General features: G+C 54.3%; 1 protein-coding gene across 4 annotated transcripts in view; it reads left to right on the top strand.

Moving 5' to 3' along the window:
* ANP32A (acidic nuclear phosphoprotein 32 family member A) overlaps nt 1-14,288 on the top strand; it is a 47,190-nt gene that overhangs the window by 28,904 nt on the left and 3,998 nt on the right. For 2 of the 4 annotated variants that reach the window (XM_045285700.1, XM_045285699.1), the window contains exons 1-4: nt 5,853-5,987; nt 10,284-10,433; nt 10,684-10,806; nt 13,764-13,971. In XM_045285700.1, the coding sequence (XP_045141635.1) occupies nt 5,868-5,987; nt 10,284-10,433; nt 10,684-10,806; nt 13,764-13,971 (601 nt within the window). In that variant the 5' untranslated portion in view covers nt 5,853-5,867. Of the gene's footprint in view, nt 1-5,852; nt 5,988-10,283; nt 10,434-10,683; nt 10,807-13,763; nt 13,972-14,288 lie in introns of those variants that run through there. The other 2 variants (XM_045285701.1, XM_004711945.4) reach the window with 1 other exon arrangement.

Genomic DNA, 14,288 nt, shown 5'->3' with positions numbered 1-14,288 from the left:
CCCCCATCGTTCTTCCCACACCCGTCTCCCCAGCCCACCTCTCCCCCAGTGCTCTTCCTCAGTTTCTGAACTCATGGAGTGGAATGTTACGGTCCCATCCGGAAACCGTGCTGTAGGACTCTGATATCCCCACAGCCAGGGACTGACTCCCTTCACTGAAACCACTGCCCCCTCCTCTTTCTTATTGTCCCTAGCCATCTGACCCCCCCTGACTCTGAAGGAACGATTGAGGTGGGGAGTTGTTTGTGTTTAGCACTTCCAGATTAAAACCCCTGTGAACAATGAACTCTTAATCTGTAAGCCAATTCCCAGACCAGTAAATAGGGGTAAAGTTCTAGTTCCACCTCCCAAGTGAGGAAGAGGAGGGTGGGACTCAGGAAGTTAAGCAAACACCTACAAAGCCTCGCACTTTCTCCTCCCCCTTCTCTGCCCCACCTCCTGTTCCTTCCCGCTGCCTCAGTCCTTTGCCCTCTCATTCCATTTCTCCCCAGTGAGATGTCCTTCCAGTTAACTAGGAATAGTGGAAGCCTTGGTTTCTTAGCTTAAGGGGGAGGTGGGTGGGCTTCAATCACCAAAACCTTGATCCAACTTTTAGGCGAGTCCCACAGTTTTACATTTCTCAGAGGGAAAAAGAGCTGAGCGGAAACTGCTACCTTTATGTGACTCTTGTCTCATTTGTTTTGTGGTCGTGGGAAGAAGCAGCTTTTCAGCCCAGCCTTAGGTTAAACTACTGTAGGATTGGTTCCCCATCTCTGTCCAAATCAGTGGTTTCCAATGGTGCCACAGCATTTGCCCTGCTTCTGCCCGTGCCAGTGCTGCTGTCATTTTTGGATAGAGGTGGTAGGGAAGGAGGCCAAGGTCGAGGGCTTTTTTCTCTCAGCCCATTTAGCCCTTCTCTGCTTCTTGTGTGCTTCCAGCTCTGCTGTGGGTGGGTGTATTGGCCAGAGGCAGGGAGTGGGGCAGGGAGGTAGGAGAGTTAGGGATGGGGGGCATGGTGGGGCTCTTTTCCTGAGGGCCATTTATGATAGGGTTTCTGGTAGTGTAGTGACTATGAGTTGGGCTGAAATCCCTGCCGGTTGCGAGTTCAAAACCAGCAGCAGCTGGGAGAAAGACTGGGCTTTGCCGCTGCCGGAAATGGTTACAGCCTGGGAAAGTCGGGGTTGCTGAGTGAGCGTTGACTTCGATGGCAGCGAGTGCTTATATTTTATCATCAGTGCCCAAGTGCCCTCTTGCTTCTGGGAGTTTACCCTGGAGAAGATATGGCTTTGGGGTGTAGGCTCTTGAGGAAAGCCCACAGAAATTCAGGGGCTAATGGTGCGACCTTGGGCCACTTAAGGCTGCAGCGCAATGTGCCCCTCTGAGTCTGAATGGCTTGATGTTCTCTTGGAAGGAGTTATTCAGGTGGGCTGGGCAGAAACCTTGATTTGCTCACTCCTGTCTCTGATTAGTGGGACCGGGAACTAGTTTGTACCACAAACAGCTCTCCCTCTGGGGTCCACAGGGAGTCCAGATTCCACCTGGCCCCGTGCAGAGCCCCTGGGCTGGGCCATCTTTTTTCTGGGCTTGTGCACACAGGGAGAAGAGTGAGGCTTACTACTCCCGCCAAGAGCTTCAGTCTGGTTAACCTATGGGGGCTGTAGGTACTCTGCCCCACGTACTCATTTTGAGTCACATTTGATTGCATAGCCCAAACCAAAAGCCAAATCACTGCCAGTGACCCTATAGGACAGATTAGAACTGCCCCGTCTTTCTGCCTCGAAGTGGCTGCTGGTTTCAAACTGCTGATCTTGCAGTCACGACCACTATGCTTTTTTCGGTGGCAGTGAGGTTGCTTATGCATATATAAGTAAGAATCACTTGTGACTCTGCTTCAACAGTAGGGCACCATTCCGGCTGAAAGGGAGATTCTCAGCAAGAGTTCAACCCAGAATGACCTGACGCCCAGGAGACAGCGATGGTGGGATTGCCCCTGCAGAGGACCCCATTGTTCCCAAAGAGTTCTATAGGGGCAGGTCCCTGGGAAGGACAGAACAGGAATGCCAAGTGCCCTCAGACAGCTTTGCAAATGGAACCTTGCTGAATAAAGGCCAGGAGTGTGGGCTTGGCAGAGGAATGAGGCAGGGATATGGGCACTGGAAATCCTACTTGGGATTTGCCCTTGATCCCTGTGGGCATTAGGCTTTTAAACCAGAGGAATCTTTCCACAAGATGCCTCCGTGGCGTGAGGGCAGTGCTGTGGCTCTGTCGTGGTATGGTGTTAAGGACCCTGCGGTCTCCAGGCAGTGCTGAATGGGTGAGTAGGTGCAGCCAAGAGGAGACAGTGCCAGGTGCCCACACTTGGAACCCATTGCCCTGGACCACTGGGAAATGTTTTTGTGATCCTGGATGACTGATGGTCACATTTCAGTGATTACCTGGGACAGGTGCCCAGCGTCCCGTTTCCTTTCCGGCTTCCCGCAGTGAGTCCAAGGCTCCTTTGGCACATGCAGCCCCTGCCTCCGGGGGGAACAGGCTGAGCGTGGCCTGTAGAACCCTGAGCTAGTAAGGCTCTCCTGCTCCCAGGCTCCACGCCGGTTCACTTTTCCAGCGCATGGAATACGGCAGCTGGTGGAGGGGAGTCCACCTTTGTGCGCAGCAAGCTTCTGACCACCCGGCCAGCATCTTTGGCACAGCTTCTCCATGCTTCCCATCTCTCTCTTTCTCCTCCTGGTGGTCATCCAAACACTGCCTGCTCAGACCGGTGCCGCCATTGCACTCTGCTTCCAATTCCTGTTTCCCCAGGCCTCCCAACACACACTGATGGCAAATGGGAGCAGCCAGTTAGGAGGTGAGGTGGAGCCTGCCAGCCATTTCCCAAGCCCCCATCTCTCCCTCTCCCCACTGCACTCCGTCCCAGGCCGTCTCCAAGGCAAAGTCACCTAACACCCGGGGCCCATTTCCTGGTGCTCAGAAAACCCTTGGGTACAGGGCTGGGGCATTCAGGGAAGGCTTCTTGCAGCTGGTGGGTGGGCCTGATGGGCCCTTGAAGTAGGAGCCGAATCCAGGTGAGAGGCACAGCCTGAGAGAGGGACCCAGTGTTTATCATCTGAACTGGCCCAGTGACAAGACCCAACCCCCACCCTGCTATCAGATTTGGCAGGAGAAGCCTGTGCCATGAAACCAGCTCCTCCGCCCCAGTTGGGCCCACACAGGCACCCAGGCCTTTCCACACCTGCAGGAGGAGGGAGGGAGCCAGTTCCAGGTGGCTGGAGAGCAATCACAGGGTTTATGTGGCCCTGCTGCCCCACCCCCCACCCACCCCCAGCCCAATCACCCAGCCCTGGCAGACAGCTTACTCAGAGTGGGGCCTTCCTTGGCTCCCTAAAATAATAAGGGATGGCGTCACCTAGGCCACGTGCCCCCTGCTGGGCCCTCAGACCGTTACTGTAGAAAAGAGATCCTGGAGTGAGGCGTGGAAGCAGACACTTGAAAGCCTCCTTAAGCATGGTCATCTGTTGGACATGGGCTTTTCTCACCCAGGTGGGTGGGGTGGGGTGGAGAAGAACGGTTCAGCATAGGATTCCCTGGGCTCTGAGGCCCAACGCTGGACCTGACTTCTCAGCAGGAAAAGAGGGCTCACCTAGATCAATGCTTGCTAACGGTGAAAAACAGTGAACCCATTGGCCTCAAGTCGGTTCTAACTCGTGGCAGTCCCACTCCCATGCTGCGGAACAGACTGGCCTCATCGGCTGTTTTCCTTGGCAGTGATGGGCACGGAGGTGAACCTCCAGGCCGGCCTACTACAGCACTTCGGTGGATTTGAACTGCCAACGTCAGCGTGTGACTTGGTAGTAGTGTGCAAACCATTCGCACCACCAGCAGACCTTGGGAACTACATACAGGTCGTGTTCAAGGTGACCAGAAAAAGGGAACGCGCTGCAGGGGTCTGGAATCTGGCCCTCTGTCGCATTTGGGTACTTCTCACTGTATAGATCTTCATAATGCTCCACTCAGAGCTAATGGGGTGTAAATGTGACTTTTGTATGCATTCAGGCACCAAACAGCTAGTGGGACTAGCTTTATTGTGAGATGTTCCATTTATTGCAATAGTCTGGACACGAATCCATGAACCTGCACCTGTACACGTATGCTGAGCTAAGGGATAAAGCGGGCTTCCTGCTGTGACTGTGGTCTCAAGGCCCTCTCAACCAACTCTTCTCCCAGAGCTTTGACTACCCCGTCCCCCATACACAAACACCTACACGCACTCAACCCGACTGATTTTTACAGGTTTTGCCTCACTTGTCAGTTGAGCAAAACCTGTCTATAGGTTTCGTGGCTACACTGACAAAGTCCCGAGCATCCTTCACTCCTGCAGGTAACACCTTTGGGAAGCCGAGGCCCCTGTGCCTCGGACGGTGCAAGCCGCTTGGCCCTCCAGCTAGAAATGGATCTGCAGCAGGGGATGGCCCATTTAAGAGCTGGCCTATTTAAAACCGCGAGCACTGAGCAAACACGGGGTCAGTTTGATTTCAGTCTTCTCGTCTGTGCAAAGACTGGAACGTGAAAGTGAAATTGGTCAGGGACTGACCAGGTTGAAACCGAAGCTCCAAATACGTATTGAACCCTTGCTCAGTGAAGGAAAAGAAAACCAAGGTCCTTGGTTAGCAGGGAAACGCGAAGCCAAGCCAGCAGTGCGCCACGCCACAGCCCTTGGTGCTGGGTGGGGGTTGCTATGGGCACATCATCTTGCCTCTCCACTAGGCCAAGGGGCTTTTGTATTTTCATAGGAAACCTTGCTTAAAGCAACAGCCCACATCCCAAGCAAACCCCACCCCCAACGAATGGATTCTGACTCATGATTGTTGAGGACAGGGCAGAACTGCTCCTTAGGGTTTCAGGACTAAACCTTTGTGAGAGCAGGCTGCCTCGCAGCCTCATCTTTCTCCCAGGTGGCTGGTAGACTTGAACCACTGGCCTTGGGGTTGGCCACCAGTGCCTAACCCACTATACTAGAAGGCGTGACTCTAACCTACTGACCTGTCATTCCTACTCAGTAACAGTGCGAATGAAGGGTTGGGGGGAGAGAAAGTGGCTTCTTCCAAGTTGGTGGCGCTCTAAGTCAATTGCTTCATTTAATTCATTCCTAGGAGACAACTGGAGCTCAGAGAGGTAGGATGCCTTGCCTAAGGACGCACAGCTAGGAACTAGAGGACTTAGCTTCGAACCAGATCTGTCTTACTCCAGTTAGCAGCCCTGTTGCCCTCAGGAAATGCCGGGAAAACACAAACCGATCTCACTTTGAGCTCCCCTCCCAGTTCCCTTTCTTCAGACTCCCTAACCCACCCCTGCTATGGTCAGGGGCTGCACTTGGGCTTAAAAAAATTTTTTTTAATCATTTTATTGGGGGCTCTTACAGCTCTTATCACCATCCATACATACATCCATTGTATCCAGCACATTTGTACATAATGTTGCCACCATGTGCAAAATACTTTCTTTCTACTTGAGCCCTTGGCATCAGCTCCTCAGTTTTTCCCCTTCCCTCCCCCAGCCTCCCTCCCTCCTTCCCTCCCTCCCTCCCTCATGAACCCTTGGTGATAATGCTCTACCGTTATCATGGAATTCTTCATTTTGGAACCAGTTACCCCTCCCACATTTCTATTGTGCATTGGCCCAGTGGATCATGTAGCCAAAGTTGGTTTCAAATATGAGGGGGTGTCAAAAAGTTGGTGGGGGGAAAAATGAAATGAAGAGATCATGGAGTTTTTCCATTAACTTTTGAAGCCCCTGCTGTAGAGTGTGGATGTAAGTTTCTTGGTCTTTCTGGGCCTTTCTTCAGCTTCTTTGCGCAGGCCTGTCTTATCTGCGGTGGAGGCATTTGAAGAATGCACTTGGTGGGGCAGGCCTCAGTCCTGCTACCTGCCACACTGGCCTGTCATTCTTCATCGGCCACTCCTGCCTTTCCAGCCTTCCAGAGCCTTCCAGCCCACCTTGCTGGGCTTTCGGTCAGTTGTGTCCTGTGTATATGTGTGGGGGCTGGAGAACACTGGGTCATGGCTGGGGTGGGGTGGGGTGGGGTGCACGATTGATCTGGACCCCTCACGAGCTATGCTTGAATTGCCACAAAATAAAACCTGTTTAGAAAAGTTGTTGATCATGAACAGTCGAGTTCATGTAACACATAACTCTCTTAGTTAAAAGTACATTTTTTGATGCTGTAATTCACCTCCGCATTCCTGGGTTCTAGTGGTGGGCCCTCAGATACACCTTGGGCTGCTAACTGCAAGATCAGCAGTTCAAAAATCAGCCTCTCCACGGGAGGAAAGGATGAGACTTCCTACTCGTGTAAAGAGTTACAGCCACAGAAACCCACAGGGGCAGTGCTGCCCTGCCATGTCGGGTTTCTATGAGTCGGGATTGCCTGGCAGCGGTGAGTTGGGTTTGGGTTTGGGGTGGTAGGCCTGGCACAGTGGGTAGGGCGTTTGTGAAGCAGTGGCTCCAGTGTCCGGCTGCTTGCCAGGCTGATTACAGAGGACAAGCCCTGACCTCTAGGAGGATCGGATGCTTAATGCTCAATTATGGGATTCGTGCCACGGCTGCCCTTGGTGGCCTGGATGCCCAGAGAGAACTGTACGAGAAGACCCTCCTGCCTTCCGGGGCGGGGGCTTGAGCTCTACTTGCGGAGTGGAGGGCCTCTGCAGTCATGCTTGGGAACCTCCCCTTAGGCCAGGAGAGCCCAGGAATGTTTTCTAGGCTGGAGTTTGCCCTTAAAGGTTAAACAGAGCCTCTTTACTCCTCTGCTGCCAAGGCAGACACTTGAGACCCCTGGGGAAGGAGCTGAGGGGGAATTCAACCAGTCAGATCCAAGGGTTCCCAAGTCCATGTCTGAGTCCTGTGGTCCAAGCAACCTCCCCAACGTTGTCGAGGTCCGAGAGGCCCGTTTGGAGGCAAAGGCAGGTCTGAAGTCCCTTGACGTGGCAGTGACCCAGAGCTGCAGTGTTGGGAGCGGAGAGGGAAGGTCACGAGTGAGCAGGATGGCCCGTTGGGTACTGGCGGCAAAGGCGGCGTTATCCAGCACGCACGTTTGTGATGGGCGGGGCTTGCTCTGGAGATGAGTTTCTGAGGAAATGCCCTTCCCCATCTACAATCTGACTCCCCACCCACCCCACCTCCGTCTACTAGATCTCTTGGGGCTGAATTTGACAGTGGGGAGGGAAATTTATACTGTTGGGGAGCAAGGTGACAAGCTCCTCGTATACATGTTGAGTAATCCCAGTTGTCAGACCAGAGAAAGTAACCACAGTGGGGTATTTTTAAATGGCCAGTGGAGTTTTGAGAGCTTCTAACCCAAAGTACACGTTTTCCATGTACTTGAACTCTGCTGCACTTCGCCCACACCCAGGAACTGGTCTCAGTGGCTTGTTTCTTTGTTTTCTTCTGTCTTTTGAGCACTGTTCATGGTTTGCTTATTTTTCAGTTCTGTTAAGCACACCACGTTCTGGATGAATAGGGGTTCTTTAAGAGCAGTGGGCCCCCAAGTGTGGGGTGAGAGAGAGGAAGGGGCTGGAATGGCAGTGGGGTTTTGAGGTCTGGGCGGGGGCAGGAGGCTGGACCCAATGACTCCACAGGCCTACCGTGGCTCTGGTGTGTTTGTTCTGTCTGGTTATGGCGTGTGTCCGACTCGCACGCAGGCCCCAGAGCAGCAGGCTTGCTCCCCTCCCCTCCACTCCCCCCTCCAAGGTGCGGGCTTTCTGGTGACGTCAGCAACTTCCAGCTCTAGGCCCCGCCCCTCCCTCCGCTGCTTTTGATCTCACCTCAAGCAGCCCAGAAGGAAGGAAATGCCGAAACCCTGGGTTTTCCAAAGACCTGGGGACCCAGCCCTGGCAGCCCAGACCATTAACTGCCACCCCACCGTGGGTGGGTCAGAAACCCCGGAGGTTCCCAGAGAAGGCAGGTCCCAGTGTGCTCCACCCAGCCGCAGCCAGCTCGTGTTCTGTGCTTGGGCTTTGGAGGAAGGGGTCCCGAACTGGCTGGTGGGACCATTGGAATAGAAGGGCTGAAGGGGAGCAGTGACGTGGAGCAAAACAAAACCTCCCTGACATCCAGTTTGATGCGGACTCATAGCGACTCTATAGGGCAGGGCAGAACCTCCCTTCGAACCGCCCTGTGGGTTTCCGAGGCTGTCAACTCTTTATGTGGGTAGAAAGCCTCATCTTCCACCTTTCTCTTGTGGAGCGGCTGGTGGTTTTGATCTGCTAACCTTGTGGTTAGCGTACCGATGCATAACCCCTGGACACCAGAGACGTAAGTTCCCCCTTGAGGTGGTTGTCAGGATCCAATGTGATAATTTCTGAAAAGGACTTATGGATGTCCCTGGAGTGTGACATGGACTTCAGAAGATAAATATTAGCAGTGGCTTGCTTAAGGTCTGTGAGAAAAACAAGCTCCAGCTTCAGATGTGGGACTGGGATCTAGCCTGGTGAGCTCTTCGCAACCTGACATGTCTGTAGCATCCTAAGCAGCCTGCCCCCAGCATGTGCTCAGCCCCCCCCCCCCTCACCAAGGCCCTCCCCTCGCTTCTTGGCTAGGGTCTTCAGAGGAGAAGCCCTTGGTTCGCCTGGGAAAACCATGTGTCTGAAATCGTTGAGGGCGGCCTGGAATCCCTTCATACACCATATGTCGTTTCTCTCGTGGCGCTTAAGCAATTCCCAGGGCCTTTCAAGGAAACCAGTCGCTAAAGATGGCGGACTGTGTGAGCTGGTGTTTACTACTGCAGATGAAGGCCATGTGCCCCTCCCCACTTCAGTTAAGCTCCCCCTTTACTGAGGACCCCTGGCTGTACACGGTTTCTGACCTCAGGGGCAGAGACCTGTGGCATTTATCTCCCGGCACTCTTGCCAGTGGCCTTGAGTGGGTAGCTTGACCTGGCACCTGGCTTCCCCGGGAGGTTGTGGGTGGTGGGCATGGGAAGAGACTTGACTTCTTCCATCCCAGAGCCAGCGGCAAGGTGGACCCTGATGGCTCCTTACAGCTGCTGTTTCATCTCCTGCACTAGGAAGGGTGGACAAAGGGCCAGCAGGGTCTGGGGGCACTGGCAGACATCCTGGCGGGGGTGATGGATCAGATCCTATTCCCATCTTCTCTCACTGGTGAGAAGCCAGAGCCACGGAGTGGAAGTCCCAGGAGGCAGCACATCTAGTTGGCTTCAGAAAGTGTTTCCTGGTGGGTGCACAGGGGTAGCTTATTTTGGGCACCTTCAGATCAGGCTTTGAGAACAGCTGGGAGAGGGTGACCGGCCACCCACTGGGAGGACTCTTCTTCTCCCTTGCCGGTGGCACCAGGTCACTTGCTGCCTGAACCTTTATGACTCGTCCTCAGTTTATCTTCTGTCTCCTGGAGCCTGGAACTCCTGCTCCAGCACTGCTCCTGGCTGAGATGAGTCTCTCTCCTTTAACAACGGATGGCAGTGTGGCTTTCTCGAGGTCTTTATTAAAAAAAAGTACAGGATGTATGATCCAGTGTGGGGTAAGAGAAGAAGAGAGGCAGACAAAGGGCACACCTGCCTCCAGGGAGTTGGGGCGGGGTGGGGGCACAGAGAGTTGCCTCCTGGCAGACTTTCGGATTGTGCCCACCTTAGCTTTGCATTATGGGCCAGTCCTGCCTCTGAATGTCTGTGCCCCACCTCCCTCCCACGTATAGACCTAGGCCCACCGTCCGGTATGGTAGCTGCATTGGCTCTTTGTGCTTCAGTACAGTTGAATCATGTTTACAATTCACTTCCTCCGTGCTACTCACCACACTTCAAGGGCTCTCTAGCCCCGTGGCTGCTCTGTTGGGCAGCCCTGGTGTAGAGAATGGAGAACTGGAGGGATCCCTGGCCTTGAGGCCGGCCCTGACGGCAGGAGCCAGTGAGGGCAAGTGTAGCTGCATATGGGTGGGAACCATCAGTCAGTCATAATGGAAAGGCAGGGGGTGAGGTATGCAAGCAGGCTGGGTGGCAACAGAGGGCTCCTTCTTGGGAAGTTCTGCTGATGTGATGAGTCATTGGCCCAGGACCCAGGACCCCGAGGATCGCCTGCCCTCCCCTCTGCATTGCTAAAAGCAGGCAGGCCAGGGTCCTTCTTGGGATGCCTGGAAGTTCAGAGGACCGGAAGAGCTGGAGGAAACGATGCGCTTCAGTCCAGTGTTATTTGCACGACTTCCTGGCTCATCTCTCATCCCCTGAGAAAGCCCTCTAAATGCTTCTGGCCTGACTCTGGCCCCAGTGCATAACACCTTGTCATGCTTCCTTCCTTTTCCAGGTGAAAGAGCTTGTCCTGGACAACTGTCGGTCGATCGAAGGCAAAATCGAAGGCCTCACAGATGAATTTGAAGAACTGGAGTTCTTAAGTACAATCAACGTAGGCCTCATCTCAGTCGCAAACTTACCAAAGCTAAACAAACTTAAGAAGGTCAGTCCGAGTTGAGAGAGCGAGAGAATGTGTGTGTGTGTGTGTGTGTGTGTGTTGGGAGGAGGGGTTGGTAGGAGGAAGAGATTATTACCTGGTATTGAAGAGGAGCATAATGAATTGGAGGCCAGGCCAGGTGCGTGCAGCAGCCTGCCAGAGAACTCTGTCTGGGGAGAGCGGGGCATCCCTGGGCCGAGGCAGTCTTCATTGTAAGAGCTGTTTTTGCTTCTTCTCTCCCTGCCTTGTTGTTTAGCTCGAACTAAGTGATAACAGAATCTCAGGGGGCTTGGAAGTATTGGCAGAAAAGTGTCCGAATCTCACGCATCTAAATTTAAGCGGCAACAAAATTAAAGACCTCAGCACAATAGAGCCACTGGTAAGTCCTTTAGACCCTCCTTCCCCAGCCTGGGGCTGGGAGGCCGAGAGGGTTGCTCTCAGGAATACTGCTTCTCTTCCTTGGTGCTGTTCTCCTTGTCCTGTGTGAGGGGCTTGGGAGCTACTCTTCCTGCTTTCACAGGGAGACCAAGGCCCCTACGCGTGGGGTGGCCTGACCAATTGGGCCGGCAGTAGGAGGCTGGGCTGAGGACCCTGGTTTCAACTTCGGGTCTGGTGCTTCCCCCTTCCCTTCATGGTTTCTGCTTGGCCTTGGGGACCTGAGCTGCAGTGTCGTTGGCTGACATGAGGCTTTCTGCTCCTGTAAGGTTACAGTCTCCACACGGGCAGTTCTCCCACGCCCTGTAGGGTCGCCAGGCGACATCACCTGGATGGCAGTGAGTTTGGCGTTCTTTAGAGTAAGCTTGTGTCCCCCCATGGGGGGTGGGGTGTGTGTGAGAAAGAAGTCCGTCTGAGGATTAAACTGACTCCAAATCTTAGTGGGCACCACTTTGCCTTGGTCTCTGTCCTGAGCGGCTGGTGGCTCTGAATGCCGGGAGCAGGTCCATCCAGACACAACTTCTGGAGGACAGGAGCCTGGAGTGGGGGTCACCTTCGTGCTGCAAGAGACTCCGGCAGGTCTCCCTGCTCTCCCTCCACGTGGCATGAAGAATTACGCCCCTGGGCACTGGGCTCGGATGGCACTTGTCCAGAACAGCAGAGAGCTAGCCGGGCCATGTTTCTGACTCCTGGGCACACCCTACGCCTCAGCCAGAAAGAGGGAAGGGGCGAGCTCCGGTCTGGGTGACCAAGAGCTGAATGAGTGTGCTTCCTTGATTGACGTACAGCTCCCTGCCCCGCCCCGGCCCTGTCTGTCTTCAGTGCTCGCACTCAGTTGAACCACACTGTTGTCCATGTGAGGAGTCCTAGCACTGCAGCACTGGGTTACGCACCGGCTGCCAGTCACAGGGTTGGGCTTCAGGCCTGATCAGAAAGATGAAACCATCTACGCCCATGAAGATTGACATCTCAGAAACCCTATGAGCAGTCCCCTCTGTCCATGGCAGCAGGGCTTTGGGGGTTGTTGTTTGGGGGCATTTACGTTTGTTGCAGCGGTTCTCAACCTGTTGGTTGCCACCCCTTTGGGGGTCGAATGACCCTTTCATAGGGGTCACCAATTCATAACAGTAGCAAAATGACAGTGATGAAGTAGCAACGAAAATGATTTTATGGTGTTTGCTTGGGCAGCACATATACTACAATAATGTTCTGGCTGGGGGTCACCACAGCGTGGCGGGAGGACGGTTGAGAACCCCTGCTCTGTGGTAAATGCACACGTGAGCATCGCCTCCTGCAGTCACCTGGGGAGAGCACGACACGCCGTGAGCTCTGTCTGACCTCCCAGGGTGATTGTCCCCCAGACGCTCCTGGCTCTCCGTGGACACTCACGGCTCTGGCAGAGCAAGAAGCTGCCATTTCTTTGCCAAGCTCAAACGAGGGGTCTCCATCTGTGGCCGAGGTCAGCGCCTCATGTGTGCTTCCCGCGGAGCGACTCGGGCTCCCCTGAGCTACGTGAGGAAACAGAACTCCTTGGAGCCTCCTGGAAGTCTTGAGTTCATAATGTCATTAAGAAAGGGCGGTTTGGGGGTGTTTTTTGTTTTGTTTTTCTTTTTGGTATTTTAATTACATTGCTTCCTATTTCTTTCTTTCTAAACTTGTTGTGAATTAGGTGAACATGCTTGGAGCCATAGTTGTACATTACTCAAGTCCGTGCACATTCCGATTGGGCTTGTCCATGCCACCTCCTCCCATGTTTCCTGTTCCCACCTTCCTCCTCCCAACCCTCCGTACCTGGGCAAAGCTGCCCCTTGGCTCTTCAGTGGTTGAGTTTTCTGACAAGGGATGAGCTCCACTCCCTCCCTGAAGGGTGACGCCAAGCCAGAGTCTTGACAGGCGGGGGGCGGGGTTCCAGCAATCTCTGGCTGGTCTCTTTTATGATTTTGTTTGCTCCGCATTTTTCTCCCACAAACGTGATCCTTTTCAGAGCAGTTGGTAGTGGTAGGAAAAATTCTTTATATGTATGTTTGGGGGTGGGGTGGGGGACACTATATCAAAGCCTTGTAAAATGCTGTGATTTGGACAAGATTGAAAGCTTGGAGACACACCCCCACCCACACCTCACCCCCCAACCCCCCACCCCCACCCCCGCAGCCTAGCCATAGGCATGTTGTGGTCACTTCCTGTTCCTGGGCTATCAGTTTGTTAATATTCACCTCCTGGGGTGGGAACCCTCTTCGGCGACTGTTGCCCATGGCCCCTTCTTGAGCCTGTTCCGAGCTCCTGCCTCCCAGAATTGACGCCGAGACCAGGGCCTCCTTCTCCAGCCTGAGTGCCTTTGTTTTTGTCTTTTTTTTCCTTTTATCCCATGGTTGGCCTATAGTTTGAACTTGAACGTCCCGATTAAATCTCAACTCTGTGTCCTTGGCAGCTTTCCTCTGTGCCCTCCATTGATTTCCTCATCTGTAAAATGGGCTGGCAATGATTTCCACATCATGACGTAACAAGTGGGTAGCTGTTATTACTAGTGGTTATCGATGGGTTTGCCCATGCCCTCTTTGCATTTCCCTTTGGCCCCTTGCCTGCAGGGGGAAGGACGGACAGGCATGAGGCAAAATTTGTTTCCTGGGATCCCCACATTCGTATCTAGCCCGTCCCCAGTCAGGCAGGATAAAGTGTTAGCCTTGGGTCCTCCAGTTCTGTACAAGATCCTTTGTGCAGATGAAGAGACTGGGGCCGACGAACCGGTGTGCTGTGCCTGGGCAAACAGGCCGCGAGGAGCCGCCTTAGGGCTTCCTTGTGCCCGGCTCCAGGTCTGTGCTCGGCCCCTCGTCACCTGGTCCTTGGGGTTGTATGTCCCCCGTCTCCCCCCACTGACGGCTGCCCTCTGTCTCCCTCGTGCAGAAGAAGTTAGAAAGCCTGAAGAGCTTAGACCTTTTCAACTGCGAGGTCACCAACCTGAACGACTACCGAGAAAACGTGTTCCAGCTGCTCCCGCAGCTCACGTACCTGGACGGCTACGACCGCGACGACAAGGAGGCCTCCGACTCGGACGCCGAGGGCTACGTGGAGGGCCTGGATGACGACGACGACGAGGACGAGGACGAGGATGGTGCGTGCCGGGGGCCCATGATGTGGCCGGGAGCGGGCTGTCTGTGGGGCTCCCGGTGGCTCTCCTGGGGCTGGGGCCGTTGTTGCCCTTTCCAAAGCGGCCCAGGGAAGGCGCTGCCGTGCTGCCTTGGCAGTGCAGCCCTGGGCTCAGGCAGCCTTTCAAAGAGGGATAGAGGGAAGTGGGGTACGGCCTCAGGGCCCTCTGTTCCCATCTGTGGCCTCAGGAAGGAAATGGGGGGTGGCCTGGAGTGGTGTGGCACCCCTTGGTGGCTGCAGCCCACAGGCTAGGACTTGGGCTGTGGCCTCAGAAGCCCCAGC

This window comes from Echinops telfairi, unplaced genomic scaffold (assembly GCF_000313985.2).
Source record: "Echinops telfairi isolate 266 unplaced genomic scaffold, ASM31398v2 ScPeMD7_7475;HRSCAF=8513, whole genome shotgun sequence".
In the NCBI taxonomy this organism is placed as follows: domain Eukaryota; kingdom Metazoa; phylum Chordata; class Mammalia; order Afrosoricida; family Tenrecidae; genus Echinops; species Echinops telfairi.
This window is presented reverse-complemented; position numbering and strand designations above follow the sequence as displayed.